General features: G+C 50.5%; 1 protein-coding gene across 1 annotated transcript in view; it reads right to left on the reverse strand.

The window, feature by feature from the left end:
• Positions 1 to 5624: 5624 nt before the first annotated feature.
• The window catches only part of ITPKB (inositol-trisphosphate 3-kinase B), a 66917-nt gene continuing 55572 nt past the window's right edge, over positions 5625 to 16969 (reverse strand). Inside the window, exons 6-8 of the mRNA XM_053938584.1 lie at positions 12081 to 12182; positions 10544 to 10615; positions 5625 to 8005 (exon numbers count right to left, since the gene is read on the reverse strand). Coding sequence (XP_053794559.1) covers positions 7790 to 8005; positions 10544 to 10615; positions 12081 to 12182 — 390 coding nt within the window. The 3' untranslated portion in view covers positions 5625 to 7789. The remainder of the gene's footprint in view (positions 8006 to 10543; positions 10616 to 12080; positions 12183 to 16969) is intronic.

The raw sequence follows: 16969 nt of genomic DNA on the forward strand, positions 1-16969 counted from the left end.
TGCAGACACACCAGCACGTGGCAAACCCACTAGAGAGATCTGGCATAATTATCTCAGAGAGATTTCTTTAACACTCTGCTAATGGAACCATTTCAGATGGGGAGGAGGAAAATTAGCAACAAACCACATGAAAGCAAAGTCAAAAACTGGAGCTGGGTGAAGACAGACGAGACACAGGGAAAACCTCCATGCCACATTTCTGGCATCCCCTGCCACAGCACCAACACCACTCCCAGGGTGATGGGGAGCAGCTGTGACCTCCTGCAAGATCCAGAGCAATCAATGTAACCAGGTGTGCTTTGCATGAGGCCATCTGGGAGAGTTTGGGCTGTTGGCTGCTGTTTCACAGGTGGGGCAAAAGCAGCTTGTGCAGGAAGGCTGGGGTAAGTCCTGGCTTGCAGCTCACCCCAAAAGCGAGCCAGGGTCTGCCCACCAGCAGCTCTCACTGCTGGCCATGCTGGATATTGGATCATTTAGAGATACACATTTAGAAAAGCATAATTTCAACTGTATTCTGTTCAAACTAGCCTGAGCAACCATTTACAAAAGTAACCCTCCATGCAGAGGAGAGTTATTGCAAGGTATGCATGTACTATCTCTAAATCTCAAAGTCATGCAGTCCAAATACACATTCAGATCCACATGCAGCTATAAGAAGGTAGCACCTGATCCTAGGAGGTAATATTACAATCACAGGCTATTTCAGAGATTGTTTCCACAGGAAAACTGCAGCCCTGTGGAAAAGGATGTGAGCTGCAAGACTGGCAGGAGTGTATGCTTATGTCTAGGGCACACTAAGCATTGCACTGCCAGAGATGTGAAGGGAGGTTGTGGGTTTTTAAGGGACAGGCCTTGGTTTCAAATTCCAGATGAATGTCAAATTCCAGGCTTAAATTCTGTTTATTAAGAGGCCCACATGCTGTTGAGCAGCCTGGGCAGCACAGGCATTAGGAGCCACTATCCCTGCAGAGACAGTGTGTGAGTGCTGAGCACGCTCAGAATGCTGCAACCTCTGCCCACCAAAGCAGCCACTGTCACTGCCTGTCCCACCAAAAGAGCCACTGTCACTGCCTGTCCCACCCGTGGCCAAAGGATACAACGGGTTCAAAGGATAGGATGGCACCAACCTGCCCTGGGGATGCTCCCTGGGCAGCCGCACTGTGGGCTGTACCATGCTGGCACACAAGTGCTTAAGAGACATCCTCTGATCCTTAATGATCCCCCTGTAAACAACAGGGTCTGTGAGCCTTCCTGCAAAGCCATTTCCCGTGGGAAAAGCAGCTGCAGGGCACATGCAGAATGTGGCAGTCGCATCGGGGCACGTTTGAAGCGCTTGCTTGGGGCTGATGAATGGTGGGAGGAAGCACGTGGCACCCCGCAGAGCCCACCCACGGGTCCTGCCATCTCCCCTCGCTGTTCTGGAGTCATAAAAAGAGATGAAACATGAATCTAGCACTAGAAAAAGATACCACGCTGCCAGTGGGAAATGCTTTTTTAGCCACAGATCTTTTGCAAAGGGGGAAACATATCTGTGGCATCTCTATCTTGCTACTACAGACTCCTGCTGCTTTTTCTTCTCACATCCCCTTTTCTGAGCCAACCCCACGGCTACAAGAGAAGCAGATCTCCGACTGTGTGTCCCTGCAGAAGTCCTAGGCTTCCTGCCACGGAAAGTAGCATGTAAACCATCTTGGAACAAAAGTCCCTTCTGACACAGAGGTCAGTCACTAGAAATTAAAGTATTTGATTTTGTGTCCTGGCTCGGGTCAGGTGTTTGAGTAAATAATTTTGTGCCTCTATTTCTTTCCGTGCTCCATTGTTCTGGTGGTTTCAAGTCTTAAGTTTCTACACTAGGGAAAGTGTTTGAATACCCTGCACCAGGCAATGTGTAGAGGGGGGAGTTGGCCCCAGGTCCTGCAGGTCTGACACTGTTAATACACACCAAATAAATGGTAGGAGGCACAAAGTCCCAACAAATAGAAAGCACTAGCCCCAAGCAGGCAGTACAGCAGTGCCAGAAGTGGGGTGAGCTGCTGGGGCCCCAAAATTTCTCAGTTTCCTCCAGAGCTGTCCCACTTGGGATTCACTCAGCAGCCTCCTCCTTGGGCTTTCTCGTCTAAGTAGCACCAGCAGCAGCTCTCCTGTGCTCTCTGGCTGTTCCAGGGTGGAAGCACAGTTTCATCCTGGAGAGCAGCAGGAACTGCTAAGACAGGTCCCCTAAGCAGGACAGAGAACACCTGACTGTATAAAAGCAACAGCAGCTCCCGGGGCACCCCCCAGAGCAGTAAATCCCCATATAAAGCCTTCCTTGCTGGAGGCATCACTCGTGCTGGGTCAGGCACTGCAGGATGTGGCAGAGCTGTGTCCACAGCCCCATTCTGGGGATGCAGTGTGGGCATGGGCATGGCAGGACATCCCTGGAACCCCTGGGACTGCAGGTGCAGAGTGGGACCACTTCATGGACTTCAAACCACGTGGCAAAAGACAAACCAAACCAGCTGACACCACAGAAGTGGGCCCTGCCCACTTCTCCCATTTCTCAGGGATTTCTATTTTTTTTTTTTTTCACAGTAACAACGAATAAATTTGTATTTTTTTAAGGGCAGGGAAGTGAACAAAACGCAGACTCAAATGACACTGTGAGTGGGAAAGCTGTCCCCCAGGGGACAGGGGCTGGGGCCGCCGGGGGCTCCAACCCTGCAATGGCACAGGGAGGGCAGACGTGTTGCCGCCAGCCTCTCACCCCCAAAACCACCCAGAAAGAGATGTGGGCAGCATAGATCGTTCACCCCCTGCCCTGCTCAGGCTGGCTCCGGGATGGAGCCGCTGAAAGGGAGCCGCTGCTAGAAAGGGCAGGGTTTATTAATTTTAACGACCTCCTCAGCTCGCAGTGGGAAAGCCAAACCCCAGAAGTGCCGGGGATGGAGAAAAAGCCTCAAAGCATGGGGAGCATCCCATGGGGAGCATGGCGGGCGGCGCGGGGCCTTCCTGCCGGGAGGCGCGGCCTGCCCGCCGCCGGGGGCACAGCGCCATCTCCCGGCCCGGCACCAGCACCGGGAGCCCGCCCGGCACCCCACGCGGGACGGGGAGGCTCGGAAGGGGTCGGCTCTGGTTTTTAAGGTACGGCAGAAAGGCGAGCTCTCCCCACTGAAGGCTGGAGGGTGCCCCGGCAGCATGCCCCCCAAAACATCGCCAAGCCAGCAGGACTCTGGAGGTGTCAGGGCCACCCCCACGGCAAAGTGGCTGAGAGGAAAGGCATCCCCAAAGCACCTTCCACACTCAGATGCTGTTTGGCCATCCTGTCACTGCCATGGTGTCCCCATGCTGTCCCGGCCATGCATCCCCATGCAGCAGCACACAGGCAGGAGCTTTCCCACTCCGGCAACCTCCTCACTGCTGCTTCCCCCGCCACACTGGGCAGGAGGACACGCGGGGCCTGGGGCTGTTGCCAAGCTTCGGGCTGGGGGCTGCTCTGCATCATCCAGGGCAGGGGTAAAATCCCTGCTGACGTGCTTCCCAGAGACCCCCAAAACCCCACCAGCTTGTGTTGGGAACAAAACTGAGCACATCGTGTGGCCCCTGTCAACCACCACACCCAAGTCCTGCATTTTCACAGGCTGGAATGCCCAGCTGGCCACCAGCACCCCCTGAATGGGAGGCTCATTCTGTCAAGTAGTGCCCGATCAGACAATGCTGAAGGAAAGGAGCTGCCCCTCTCTCCCTACAGCCTGAGCAGATCACCTCACAGCACCTGGCACTGCTGGAGGTGCTGTGAGGCTCTGTTCTGTAAGAGTAGAGACCTCAGCAAGGTGTAAAGGTGTAAAGTCTTTGTTGCATTAATGTAAGTCCTGGCCTCTCTTCTCTATATTGAGTTTATGAATCAATTAGTTTATTAATGCATAAGGTGGCAGGGAGCTCTGGGCTTTGCTTTGGGGGTGCAATAAAGCCAGGCAGGGGGGCCAAGGCAGACTCTTGCCGTTGCATGTGCCCCATCCCAACCCTCTGCATAAACCCTGGGGTCGGCAGATGCCAGTATTCAGCCACAAGGGGTTTCTTTTCCTTACTTCCTTTTCCTCTTGAAAGGAATAGGATGAATGTGTCTTTACAGACAATGTAAATTTGCTTGTAGATAGGACCAGGGACTTCTAGATAGGGAAGTAATGGGAGAAACTATCAGCTCTAGAAAATGTTACCATTTGACATAGACTGCTGCTCAGCCAAGGCCATGTTAAATTCCTGAACTTAGAGTAGAACAAAGACTGAATGGAGTTATGAATATTGTTTTGTTATCTATATAAAAAAGGAGGGATGTGCGTATTAGAGGGGGACATGCAGTAGGCCTATTGGGAAGTCTGTACCTTCCATGTATCTCAGCCAATGGGGAAAGGAAGAGGGTGTTGTGGCCAGGAAATTAGGACAAAAAGGAGGCTGCATCCTCCAATAATTTAATAGACCCCAGGGGAAATGCCCCATGGCCTTTCCCTTTACTCAAATAAAGTTACAGGAGTCCTCTGTCTCCTTTCTGGACATAAACCTCTGGCATTGTGAATTTTTCTGCACACTCTCCACCACAATGTCATGGTGTTTCCTCAACTCTCAAGAGAGGTTTTCACAGAACAGGGTTCTTCACCCTCTGGTTTTGCATTTGGGTGGGGTGGGTGGGTAAGTTTTGGACGTTTTTGCTTTTCTCTGAAGGTAAGAAGAGGAGTCACAGACCAGAGAGACTCCAAAACCTGGACCTGTAACTAAATCAGGGACTGTCAGTTCTGCTGGAGTGAGCTCAGCAGCCAGACAGGAAACATGTTTGCTTTCCCACAGCCCAGGAGAGACCGCTGGTGCACAGGCAGCAGCCTCACATCCAGTATCCTGACAGCTCTGCCTCCGACCAAGAGGTTTCTAGTCTTCAAATTCCACACTGCAGGGTTTCTCCTGCAGTTTGTTTTAGAGGACCCATGGTAAGCCAGGTCTGGTTCCCAGGCCAGGCTGCTCCTGAGGGTCTGGGCACTAAATCTGGCTTTGGTCACATCTGTGCCAGAACAGCTCCTGCTGTCCTGTGCTTGCACAACCAACCAGGAAGGAATGGAGCTGCCTTCAGGCTCTACAGCCTGATTCCTCCTTTCACTGCAGAAACAATCTGAGGTTTTTTGTGGCCTTTGGTCCAAAGTGCTCCCTCTGGCCCTGCCCACAGCACAGCTGAGAGGGAGAGGAGCCGGGGGAATGTTTGGCTGTGCCAAGCAGCTCTGATTCTCCCGGGTGCTTTGGTATTCTCCAGTGCAGAAATCACAGGGTGGCACTCAGAAACTGCTCAGTGGGAGCCAAAAACATTAAAAAAAAATTGGAGCTGCCTTCAGTGGCCTTCACTGCAGAAGGGGGATGGAGAAATTCAGCCCTCTCTGGGGGTTAGCTGCCACTGAGCCTGGGCCTCCCACAGCCCCAGTTCTGCCCGCCCCCTGCCCTGCTCCCTGCAGAGCCAGTTCCTGTTTGTCAGGATCTGTTCCCAGCGCAGGGTCCTCCCCTACCCTTGGTTTTATGCAGCACTGCTGGAGCCTGATCCCCCCCCAGCCACGTACATGAAAGGCTGTTCCAAGGCTGCCACAGGTCAGACACTGACTGCACACCAGGGGAATGCTTCCCATACGCCTTTATTTGCAATGTTACAGGACTTTTTTACAGGCACTGTGCGTTGGTATTCCACAGCAGTTTGGATTTATTTTTTCTGTATTACCCAATGACCGAGAGGTGTGGTGGGAGCAGGGAAAATCCCTCACAGCAACCATTCCAGCCTCCAGGAAAGCATAAGACATTTGAGAGCAACAATCTGCTTCTTTTGAAGCCGCAAAGCGAGGGATGTGGTTTATAAACAGGCTTAAAAAATAACGTACATATATAAGAGCAGCTTGAAGCTAAAGTACAGCAGTAAGTGGTACATAGCTATGCAGTATCTGTTCACACCCTTTCTCCAAAGCTGGAAAAGGTATGGCTTAAAAACTAAAAACACAGTTTAAAAAAAAATTATTCCATGCATTAAATTTTAGTGTTTTGTGCAATTAAAATGGGATGAAAATAAATATAACTTAAAAAAAACCCCAACCTTTTCCATGACACTAATGGAAGAGGCAAAGTCTATAAGGCACTTCCACATGGGCTAGTCTAGAAAGCCTGGCAAGGAGCTAAAACAGTGCAACCATTTACAATGGCATCTGATGAGCAAAAGACACCTGTCTGGTGAGCTATGAACTGAGAATAAACCTTAGGAAACTTCAGTCCGTGGGAGAGAGGCTTGGCTTCAGATGGCTTGGTGGCCAACTCCTCCTTCTCCTTATTGCTGCAAGGGAGGTCTCCCCCATCAAGGGTGCTGGACCCACCAAACTACGGCAGAGGGGGTCTGGAGCCCTGCCCCTGAGGAGTGAGACAGGACAGTGGGTTTGGGGATGGATGGAGCAGGTGAGGGACTCGTGGCTGCTAAGCTCCTGCACCACCTCCTGCGCTGCACGTTCCTCAACGCAAGGCCTCCCGCAGCCTCCCCTCCCCGCCAGCCTCTCCAGGGATGACCTTTAGCGCAGCAGCCCTGTCACCGCTCGCTTCAAATGTTCCAGGAAGTTAAAAAATAGCCTCCGCCCTAAACAGGGAACTGGGTGTTTTCACAGGAGCTGGAGCACAGGGGCCGTCACACAGCCCCAGCAGACTGGGGAGCAGCGCAGCCACAGGCAGCTCTGTGGAAAAAGGGGAAGGCATGGGGATGTCTGACCCCAGCTCTGCTTTGCCAAAGGTGTCTAACCCGGGTGCTGCCTTGCTGCGGTGACCCTTCACCTGATGCAGATGGAAATTATGGACATGCTCCAGGCAGGAGGGTCGCCCTGGGCTAGGTGTGAGCATTGGTGGCACTACACATGTGCTCAGCTGCTGACAAAAAAGACTGATCAACCTGGATGGCTACTTTAGGTCTCATAGTAGTCCTTTATGAGCTATTTTTCCTGGCTAGGAAGGTCTGGAGACCCCAGCTAAGGTAGGCTGGAAGCAGTTCCTAGCGGGGGAGCTGGGGCTCTAGAGAGGAGCCCAGAGTTTTGCTCACCAGGGCACCCATCATGGGGGATGTGGGTGGGGAGCACCTGGCCATGACAAATACCTGTGGCTGACTACATGGCTCTGCAGCAGGAGGGAAACCTTCGCCCTCCAGTGCCACTCAAAAATAACTGAGCAACCTCTACAAGATGTCTTGAACACAAACCCCAAATCTGTCCTTCTAGCAGCTCTGAAGGACTTGGCACAGCCAGCTCCCTGGGCTGGAAGATGCTGGCAGAGACAACTAAAGGGCTCCCACTACAGTGTCCTTCACCATCTCCACACTTCATTCACATTCTCTGACTGCCAGAGGGTCCTGGGCACGGTCACTGAGTGTTTTCAGGATGATCCTGGTGCAGGAAGAGGCTCCTTCCTCTGCCAGCCCTCTTGATATCAGGCTGAGCAAGACACAAAAGCACGATAGGCAAAGCATGCACTTGCCTAAGCAACCCCACCGGGCTGCCCCAGGCCACCTGCTCCCACTGATTCTGCAAAGCCAAGGTTTCAAGTTCAGCTTTTGTTGTGGCAGGTTAGCTCTCTATTTACAAGGAGGGGTGGGGGGGAAACAACCAAGACAACCTAAAAAAAGCCACAACAAAAACACATTAAATAGGGATAGTATAGCTTTCAAATGGGGAGGGTGAGGACTGGAAAGTGTCTTGTAGTGCAGTTCAGAAGAGTCAGTTGGGGGCAGGTTGGGGGTAGTGGCAGAGTCGGATGCACGGCTTTAATGCAAGTCTTCACTCTGGGACAACTCTGTCAGGATCTGAATGAGGTTGTCCAGCCCCCAGAGGTAGCCATCCTCTCTGTTCCCTTCCACCCAGGGCACGTTGTGCTGAAGAACTTGTCCCTCTGGCAGTGGGGTGGTTTTCCCAAAGTCAATCATCCAGACTTTGGCTTGTTCCTGCTTGTCGTGAATGAAGAGGAGAGAGCTCCCAATTACCTGTGGAGAAGTGAGACCAATTAGTGGTGCTCCTGTTGCTCATTTTCAGCCCTCTTTGGGGCTTTCAGACATCTTATCTTAGGCTTCATTTCCAAGAGATGCTGCTGAAATTTTGCATGAGGAAAAGCAAGCTCTGGGTGCTGCTGGTTGTGTTTGCACATGCAAATGGGGCATTTGGACAAGCTGATTTACTCATACAAATCCCAGGTCTTGGCAGAAGGAGAGGATCAGAAAAACATCCTGAAAGATAAAGATGTCATTTTGGAAAATGAGCTAAGGAGCTCCCTTAGCAAGGAGTGAGGGGAATTGTCTCAGCCTTCAGATGGGGATTTTTTTCAAGGCTGGTTCTTTGTGATGAGCCAGTGCTCTTCACACTCACCAGTGCTGCAGACACCACCGCAGGGATAGGGACACTCCAAGTACAAGTAACTTGCAACCTACTGTCTCCTGCCTCAAACACCATCCAATTATACCCAGACTGCCCCTAGAATATCCTCCTGGCACTCACAGCACTCTGGGGGTGCAAAGTACAGAGCTGCATGCTCATGAATTTCCTTTTCCCTGAGTTCACTCGGCTGCATCTGCTTTGAAGGTCTTTTTCATATCCTGAATGGCCTTTGGGAAAATCCTGCAGCAAGTAGTGGCCTGGGCAAGACCAGGGAAGCCAACAGGTGGATTTGAGCTCTGACAGCAGGAGTCTTAAGGCCTGTTGCAGTGGGATGAGACCCCACAAGCCCACAGACAAAGCAGAGAGATACTCAGCAGCTCTGCTGTGGCTTCCCAGTGCTTAGGAAACGTGTATCGGTATCAAGCCAGTCACCATCATGCTCTTCTGCTTAATCTCTTCCTCCAGTCAGAAGATTTTAGCAGGGACTTCTGCAGAAAAGCACCAATGGGTACATTTCAGAGCTGTCCCAAATGAAAACTGCTTTCCAAATTCTCTCTGATATGAGTGAATTGGTGAATTACGAACTCACTTGCCCCTGTGTCACAAAAAGGGACCTTGGTGACCGGAGTGCAAGGGCTGTAGCAGAGGTGATGCAGAGCACTGAGAGCCATGAGTGCCCCATATGATGTGTAGGTACATGGAAGAGAATCCAGCTGGTGTCAGCCCTCCAGAACAGCAGCACTAAATGTTACTGGGGACTCCCACATCCGTGCTATCAGCAGGGCTTAGCCTGAGGTTTGCCTTTAGACAAGGGTTTTGAACAGGATGCATGTACTGTTTGCAAAAGCTGTTATGAATTTACATTTTTCAGGAGACTTTTTCCTACAGTGTTTTGGGAAAACATCCAAGGTCCAGAGATGCGTATTATTTCCAAGACATGCTTATCTTTAGCTCTCCTTTTGCTAACCTCTTATAGTCCTCTCTTGGCCAGGACAGAACACTCTAATTTTAAGGAAAAGCCTTTTGCTGACATTCTTCATTTGTGTGTCCTGGTCTGCCCAATTCCCCTGCAATTCCTTGGAGGAGCCCTGCTCAGCAAGGGCCCCACAGAGGGACACAGAGCTTGGCAGACCTTCTGCTGTGCTTCATCTCAAAGCGGGATGGAAAGTCAAAGCTGCTGCTTTTTAATTTTTAAGAAGTGGAAACTCCTTTCAAGCCCCATTTGAAAGGCTGCTTTGTTTCTGTGTTTTCAAATGAAACCCTGGCACTCAGTTTCAGGGAGAATTTTGTTTCCTCTGTTGAACTGCCCTGAAACCCTCAGTTTTGACATTTCCCTTCCAACTGCCTTCCAAGCGCTGCCACCAGGAGGCACAACCCCATCTGCCTTTGGCTCCTGGCAGGACCTTCCGTGTCTGGCTGGGGCTGAGGTGGCTCATGTGCCTCTGGATGAGGGACAGTGGGCTGTGGCTCTGAGCCCTGGGAGTCAAAGGTTCCTATGAGGCTCTTTGTTCCCACACATCACATGACAAGGACACGCACTCTCATGTTTTGTTAAGTAGATGCAATAGCAAAATTATTGCATTAAACTGTGGAGCAACTGTGGCCAAAAAAGATAAGTGTACCTCCTTGTTTTCCCATCAGCACTGAGTCTTCACTATAGAAAATGTTAGTATCATGGACACTCATTTCTGTATGAAATTCCTTCAAAAGGCAGAGTTTGTACTGTGGTGCCCCAGCCAGCTCAGGAAAGGCATATCTGGGGTAACTGCAATTTATGGCTGTGTTGAAGCCTTGTTTGATCATGTGGAGCAACTGTCAGACAAATGATACCTGACATTTATTCAAATAGACATTTCTCCTGAGAAAACCCCTGTGCTTTTACACTAGGGAATTCTCCCTGTCATAAACAGCCCGAGTTCCTCCTAGATAATTTTTAATCTGTTTGAACATTGGCTTTCAGTAGATTTGAGCCCATGTCAGATGCACAAACATTGTATGCTATCATCTATATTTGCACGTAAATATTACATACACATATGAAAATACAGATATAAGAATAAAACAGCCCCTGGCTTTGACTTCTCTCCTTGGACAAGCTGGGATTAAACAGTTTGCCTCTCCAGGCAGATCTATCTAAACAGCAGTATTACCTCATGGCACTTGAAGAATGGGGATGTCTCCAGGGTAGCACGGATACCCTTCAACCGGTTAAGGTAACTGTTCTGGAATTACAAAAGAAAAAAAAAAAAAAAAAAAAAAAAAAAAAAAAAAAAAACCAAAAAAAAAACCAAAAAAAAAAACAAAAAAACAAATCCAAGCCATTAGTTTTGCAGGAAACCTACATAAAAAACACAGCATTGGGGCAGACAGGAAAGTCACCCCCATGCCCAGCATCCTCCCACAGATCTTTCCCTTTGGAGAGTGTCCGCTCTTTTTTATCATCCACTTTTCCTTTTGGCTTCTACAGCATCCTGTGAGTTCCTGTGGCTTTCAAAACTTAGTGAAAGCATCTGCTTTTGCTGAACTGGTGCTTTCTGCAGAGTACCCCTGCTGCATCCATGCTGGGAACACCTAATTCAGCAGCTGCTACGTTTTCCTCTCTCCTGCACTCTCTTGAAAGATCAACTCTTCACTTCATCTGTCTTTTTAGCACTCAGTCAGTCACAGATCATGAGACACTCCTGCAACTGTTATCAGCACTTTTGAAAAACTGGTCTCATAGGCGGAAGGGCTTTCACAGTGGCCAGCACACAGGTCAAGACCCACAAGCCTGTTTGAGCATCCCTGCAAATTGCTGGAAGGCATTAAACATTCTCAGGGGGCTCCACTGATTTTGAGGTTTATATAGAAGAATCAAGCACAGGAACACACACACAGCAAGTATCTGGGCACTGTAACACACTTGCAAGGGGAGATGGGGATCGCTGTATAAAAATACAGTGTCCAAGGAGCTCCATCCAGAGCCACAGCATGATGCGTGCTCCAAGTTCTTTGGGGATAAAATGCAGCCAGGCAACTTCATCTTCAGATCCAGGAAATCCCTGGGTAACTCTTGTGAAAGCAAGCATGCCAGTTTGAAGGAGTCAGTGCCAAGGGCCACTCCAGCTGGAGTCTTGCATTTGGAGTCTTTATACAGTTCAGCTTAAAATGGGAGTGCTTTGTCAAATAGGTTATTTGACACAGTTGGTGTAAATTGTTTACAGCCAGATCTCTTATTCTCCTGGCAACTTAGGGAAACTTGGAAAATGCTGCCTGTGGCTTGCCTATGTGAAGTGTGCCTGGCACAGGATCACTCTTCTGCAAGACTGGGCACAGGCAGCCCCCCTGCCAGGATGGGAGCCCCCACCACTCATACTGGGGTACAGAGAGGGCTCGGGGTGACCACCAGCCCAGGGATGAGGGACAGAGCATGGCTGTGACTCCTCAGTGGGTTTTGGGGGCCAATCCTGGAGATCCTCAGCAGACTCAGACTTGGGTCAAACAGTGCTGCTGCAGCCAAGTCCCCTCCCAGCTCTCCACTGCTCTCCCCTCACCCTGCACCAGGATGGTGTTTCTCTTCAACATTTCTCAGGCTTTTTAACAGGCATTGCTCAGGCTTCAGCCCTGCAGGCCAGGGACCTGATGAGCTGAGGCCATGCTCCACAGAAATGCCCTCTCCAGGCAGTGCCCCCAACATCCCCCACTCACCAAAACATTCCTGTTTCCTCTGGTGAACTCACGGAAGGCCTCCATGACTTGTTCCTTTGTTCGTGTCTTCTTGAAGTCCCGGTTCACAGTGCCATCCTCCTTCTTGAAAAGAAGGGACAGGGCTGAGTTGGATGGGGAGGAAGGGAGATGGGGCAGGAGTAGTGTTTCTGCAGCCCCGCATGTTGCCAAGTAGGATGTGACCAGCGTTTTTGGCAGCTGAAGGATCTGTCTGTGGAGCAGGGGTGAGCAGAGGCAGCAGGTCTCTGCTTGCATATCCCAAGTTATCCCACAGCCCCCATGCATTGATGTCTACTGCAAATGGAACACTCCATCATCAAATACTTGCCAAGGTGACTGGCAATGTGGACAAACTCTCTCCAGAGACCTGGTGCTTGCTGTTAACAGAAGCTGGAGCTGGAGTTTCTGGTGTTTCTGTACCCAAATGGCTTCCCATGGCTGCTGTGGCTGAGAATGGCACTGACACCAGCCCTGGAGCCTGTATCCCTGGACTGTCTCTCTGGCTTGGGGAGGACAGCAGAGCATGATCACGATGGGACAGAACTGAGTGTGCATGGAAACATCTCAGGAGCAGGAACAAAACTGCTCCGTGAGAAATCCTCCATGGACCATTGCAGCAAGGAGCAAGCCCATGGCTGTCTGGCCTCACTGGTGCTTTGATAGTCCGTGCATCACAAACCCTTCAAGGCAGCAGCCTGGCACTGAGATGCAGCGAGCAGCCTTGTGCTCTCCTCTGCCTTTTCCTCAGAGGCACATCTGTCCTTGGCCTGCCATGGCATGGCTTGTCCACTGCAGGGACAACACTCAGCCCTGGCCCAGAGGCTCCTGTCTGAACCTCTGGGCAGCTTTGTAGGTCTCTCCCCATCTCCCTGGTCCTTCTGGGGCTCTGATTTTTACATCAACTCATTTCATTGTCCAGAGAGGCCGTGGGACAGGCAGGCAGATCTCACTTCCTGGATACAGGGGCTATTTTAAACCACACTTGCTTGTGCTCACAGCTCCATTGCAGGCCTCCATCCCACTGCTCCAGACAGCTCGTTTGCACACAATACATCAATGGGACAGGGGCCAAAAGGCATCCTGTGGGCTGGGGAAGATGAAGGATGAAGAAGCAGAGCAGAGGCTGGGGGACGAAGGTGGCACAACGAAATCACCTGCCCTGGAGGTTAGAGACCCGACCAGGGAAGTGCCCCAGCACAAGGCAATGTGCATCCCCCTGGAGAGGGGCTTGCTGTGGGCATGGTGGCCCAACCTGGGGGAAGGTTGAGTGCCCAAGGTGAGCCTGCCACCAAACCAACACCTGAAGTGCAGTTTGGGATGAATCACACAGCACACTTCAGCTTCCAGCTTGTGTTTTGTGTAAGCATTAACAAAGGTGGTAACAAAAGCAATGTACAAAAGAAAAACTCCAGGAAAAACTTTGTTTGTACCAATTGCAATGACTGCACCCAGCTTCAAATCATCCTGGACTCAGCCTGACCACTGTGCTGCCACAGGGTCCAAAAGCAATGTTCAGGGCTGGCAGAGTGTGTATTGGCAGGGGTCAGGGACAACCTTTTCACTGGAGACTCTGTGCTGCTGATGGCCCATGCAGAGCTGGGATCTCTGCTCTCAGCTGTGACCTTGCTGAGGATGCTCTTGTAGCACGTGTGTGATGTACAGGGGAAAGGCACTTTGCTGCTATACGTCCCTCATGTAAGCCCTGACGTGGTAGCTCAGAAATGAACCCACCCGCTCCCAGGGGGACGATCGAGATCAACCTGGAGAAGGGCCACAGCACTAATTTCACGTGTAAAGAGCACAACTTTCCACAAAGCATCCAAGAAAGGAGATAGACTTCTAAGTGCTCCTAAAAATAAATGAAAATCACAGATGGCCTTTCCGATAAGGCAATCTCAGCTTCAGGAAAGCCAAGCAGCCTATCCCTAATGCTGCTCCCAGCATTACCCGCCTCCTGCAGTTTCCTTGCCCAGCCAGAGGTTGCTGCTACGAGGCTGACAACTGCCACGACATTCACAGGTGTCCAAGCCCCGAGGGGGCTGCCTTCCATGCAGAAGAAATGTGAGGGGGGCTGATAAGGACTATCACAACCTCCGCCCCACCAGCAATTCTAGCTCGCGCTGGCGGTGCTGGCGCAGGGCTCGGCTCAGCCAGATCTCCCTCCAGCACTGCCTCTGGCCTTGGAGCTGCCTGGCTTGGCAAAGTTAGGTGGAGGCTTTCTGGGCTGGCTTTGGGACCCTGCAAACATTCCAGCCCTGGGGAATGCCATCCCACCGTGGCCTTGCTGCAGGCAATAGTGAGTAACACTCAGACCAGAGCAGCAGCTCAGGAGTGTCACTTCTTACAATGAGCCCAGCAAGTTTCAACTGGGCCACCAGGGATCACTTGTGTTACTTTCAGCATGGAAATTTTATTAATAGCTACTGTTTCCAACAGGTTCTAGCTATTCCAGAAAGTCAGATGAATGTCATTATCTCCTTTTGCAAAGGAAAATTTCCATTTTAAAGAAGAAGAACTGGATCCTCAAGGCCACCTGGGAAAGGGAGAGCTCAGTCAGGAAAGGGTTGCTATCCTCATGCCCCACCCTGAGCTGCCTGTTTGCCTTACCTGACTGTACTATCCAAAAGGCTTCCACTGCTCCTCTCCTTCCTATGACCCCTTCCCACATGTCCAGGATCAAATCCTGTCCTTCCCTTGCACTTCTCAGAACTCTCCTCTAGCAGCCCCCATCCATGAGCGAGGGGCAGGGCAGATGCTCTTCACAGGGAAGCATCCACAGCAAGAAATAAAACATGGGAAGACAGCCAGGGCACCGAAGGCACTTTCCGAAACACAGAAACTCAATCCCAGAAATAGAGAGAACAACAGGGATACAGCACAGCATGACCAGCCCTGTTGGAAAAAAATCCAGCTGTGGAACAGCATGAACTGCTAATGCTTTAGCTTAGGGGAAAATAACCCAGAAGCTGAGGGATTTAAGGAGAATTACAGTAATTAGAGCCTTGATCAAATTAGTCAGCCCCCTAGCAGCAGCAGGAATACTGCTGGAGGCCAGAACTTCTCAACATTTTTCAATTAAAGGGCTGCTTCACCTCTTTGAAAAAAATCCACTGCTCAGATCTGGCAGCAACTCATTTATGGTTGGTTAAACAGAGCTGCAAATCTCATAACTCCTTTATGGCCTTTATTTCCCTCCACAATGTTTTTTGGCCTCCCTGGGGATATGATTTGTTTGGGTTTTTTTTACGTTTTTTAATTTCAAGTGCTTCGTGTATAACCTACCCCCTCAACATGCCCAGACTGCGAAGCACCACTGGAGGCCAAGGATCTATCATGCTGGACTATAAAAAGACAGATATTTCTGATTACACCAAGAAAGCAGTAAGAAGAAGCAGTACATGGGAGCTTTAGTCCCAACTGGTCCCCCTTTTTTATACAGCCTCCGTTTTATAAAAAGCAAAACAGCAGCAATGGGAAGTAGGCATGGGGTTGTTCCAAGCTGGAGCAGCTCACAGTGTGCTTTTGGGCATCCACAGCAGGAAAGGGTCTTTCGGAGACCTGGGGAGATCAGGGAAGAGCTGCATGAGCAGGAAAGTGCCCTGACCCAATGTAGGCACTGCAGGAAGCTGCTGTGGGGAGCATCGACCATCAACGTCCTAGACAGAGACATGGGATGGGCAGGGGTGCCTTGCATTGTCTGCCAGGAAACTTTTGAAGGAGCTCAGCCCAAGAGCTGCTTCTGAGGTTTCTGAGAGTGTTTGAGTTAAGAGGTAAATGCACTGTATCCTGCTGGCCATGAAACAGCTGAATGAAGAAGGTGCAACATGCACAGAGCAAGAGATATCGCCCTTCTGTGGGTGGTTAGAAGTAGCAGCTCTGAGCGACCCACTCCTGCTGACCTTTTAAACCAATGGTCTAACACCTGCATTTGTTTGCTGGTGAGGTGAAGGGAAACGCTACCAGGGGTAGCCTACAAAATCTGGTGTGAGGGCTTTATCAGAGAACAGCTTCATTTGTTTTAATTCTATCATTTTGACACCACTATCTTCAGGCAGGAGGATAGGCTACAGAGACCCAGATAGGCACTCTGGGAGAATTCTGGCCAACTCAGAGAGTAGAAAAATAATCTGTGATCAAGAGAAAGAAACTCCTCCAATCAAGACACATGCAGACACTGAGTCATCGTTTCCACAAAGAGCAAGTGGCTGCTCTGAGCTACTGCCTGGGCCCTCAGCAGCTACCCAAGCCTGAACTACTGCAAACACAACTTGACAGAGCTCCCCGTGGCTGCCAAGCCAACACCATGCCCAGGCATGCAATGAAACCCTTGGCTCAAGCGTGATATTACCTTTAATTCACAGTGGCTGGCCATCAAAAGGCATAGGCCATTGCTAGTGCTCATGCAAGCAGTATCACTAATACTCTGTGGTTACAGACCTAACTGTTCAAGTGCCATCCCAGACACCTTTCTTGCCTCCTTGGAGAAAATCTCCTGGACTGGCTCATTTACTGGGGACACAGAAGCATCCCAGCTGGTGTCGCCAGAAATGTGAGTGCTGCTCTGAGCAAGAGCAGTCAGCAGGTTACACGTGTATGCTGACAGAAACTGCAGCTGTTTGTGTTTGTCCCATTTCATAGGGCTCAGCTGCTGAATCTTCTTGGACAGGCTTGTAAACACATCCTCCTTACTGACTGTGGCTAAGCTCACAGCTCCAACCACAGATGGGCACACATTCAAGTTGGGATTTGGATTAATGGCTCAGCCCAGTGGCAGAGCAGAATTGAAAGCAAACAACTAATTTGAGTCTTCAAGTTGGAGGATGGCACTTTGTAATTTGCAGGGAGGGAGAAATCAAACAAACAGCTGATGT

This window comes from Vidua chalybeata, chromosome 3 (genome assembly GCF_026979565.1).
Source record: "Vidua chalybeata isolate OUT-0048 chromosome 3, bVidCha1 merged haplotype, whole genome shotgun sequence".
Lineage (NCBI taxonomy): Eukaryota > Metazoa > Chordata > Aves > Passeriformes > Viduidae > Vidua > Vidua chalybeata.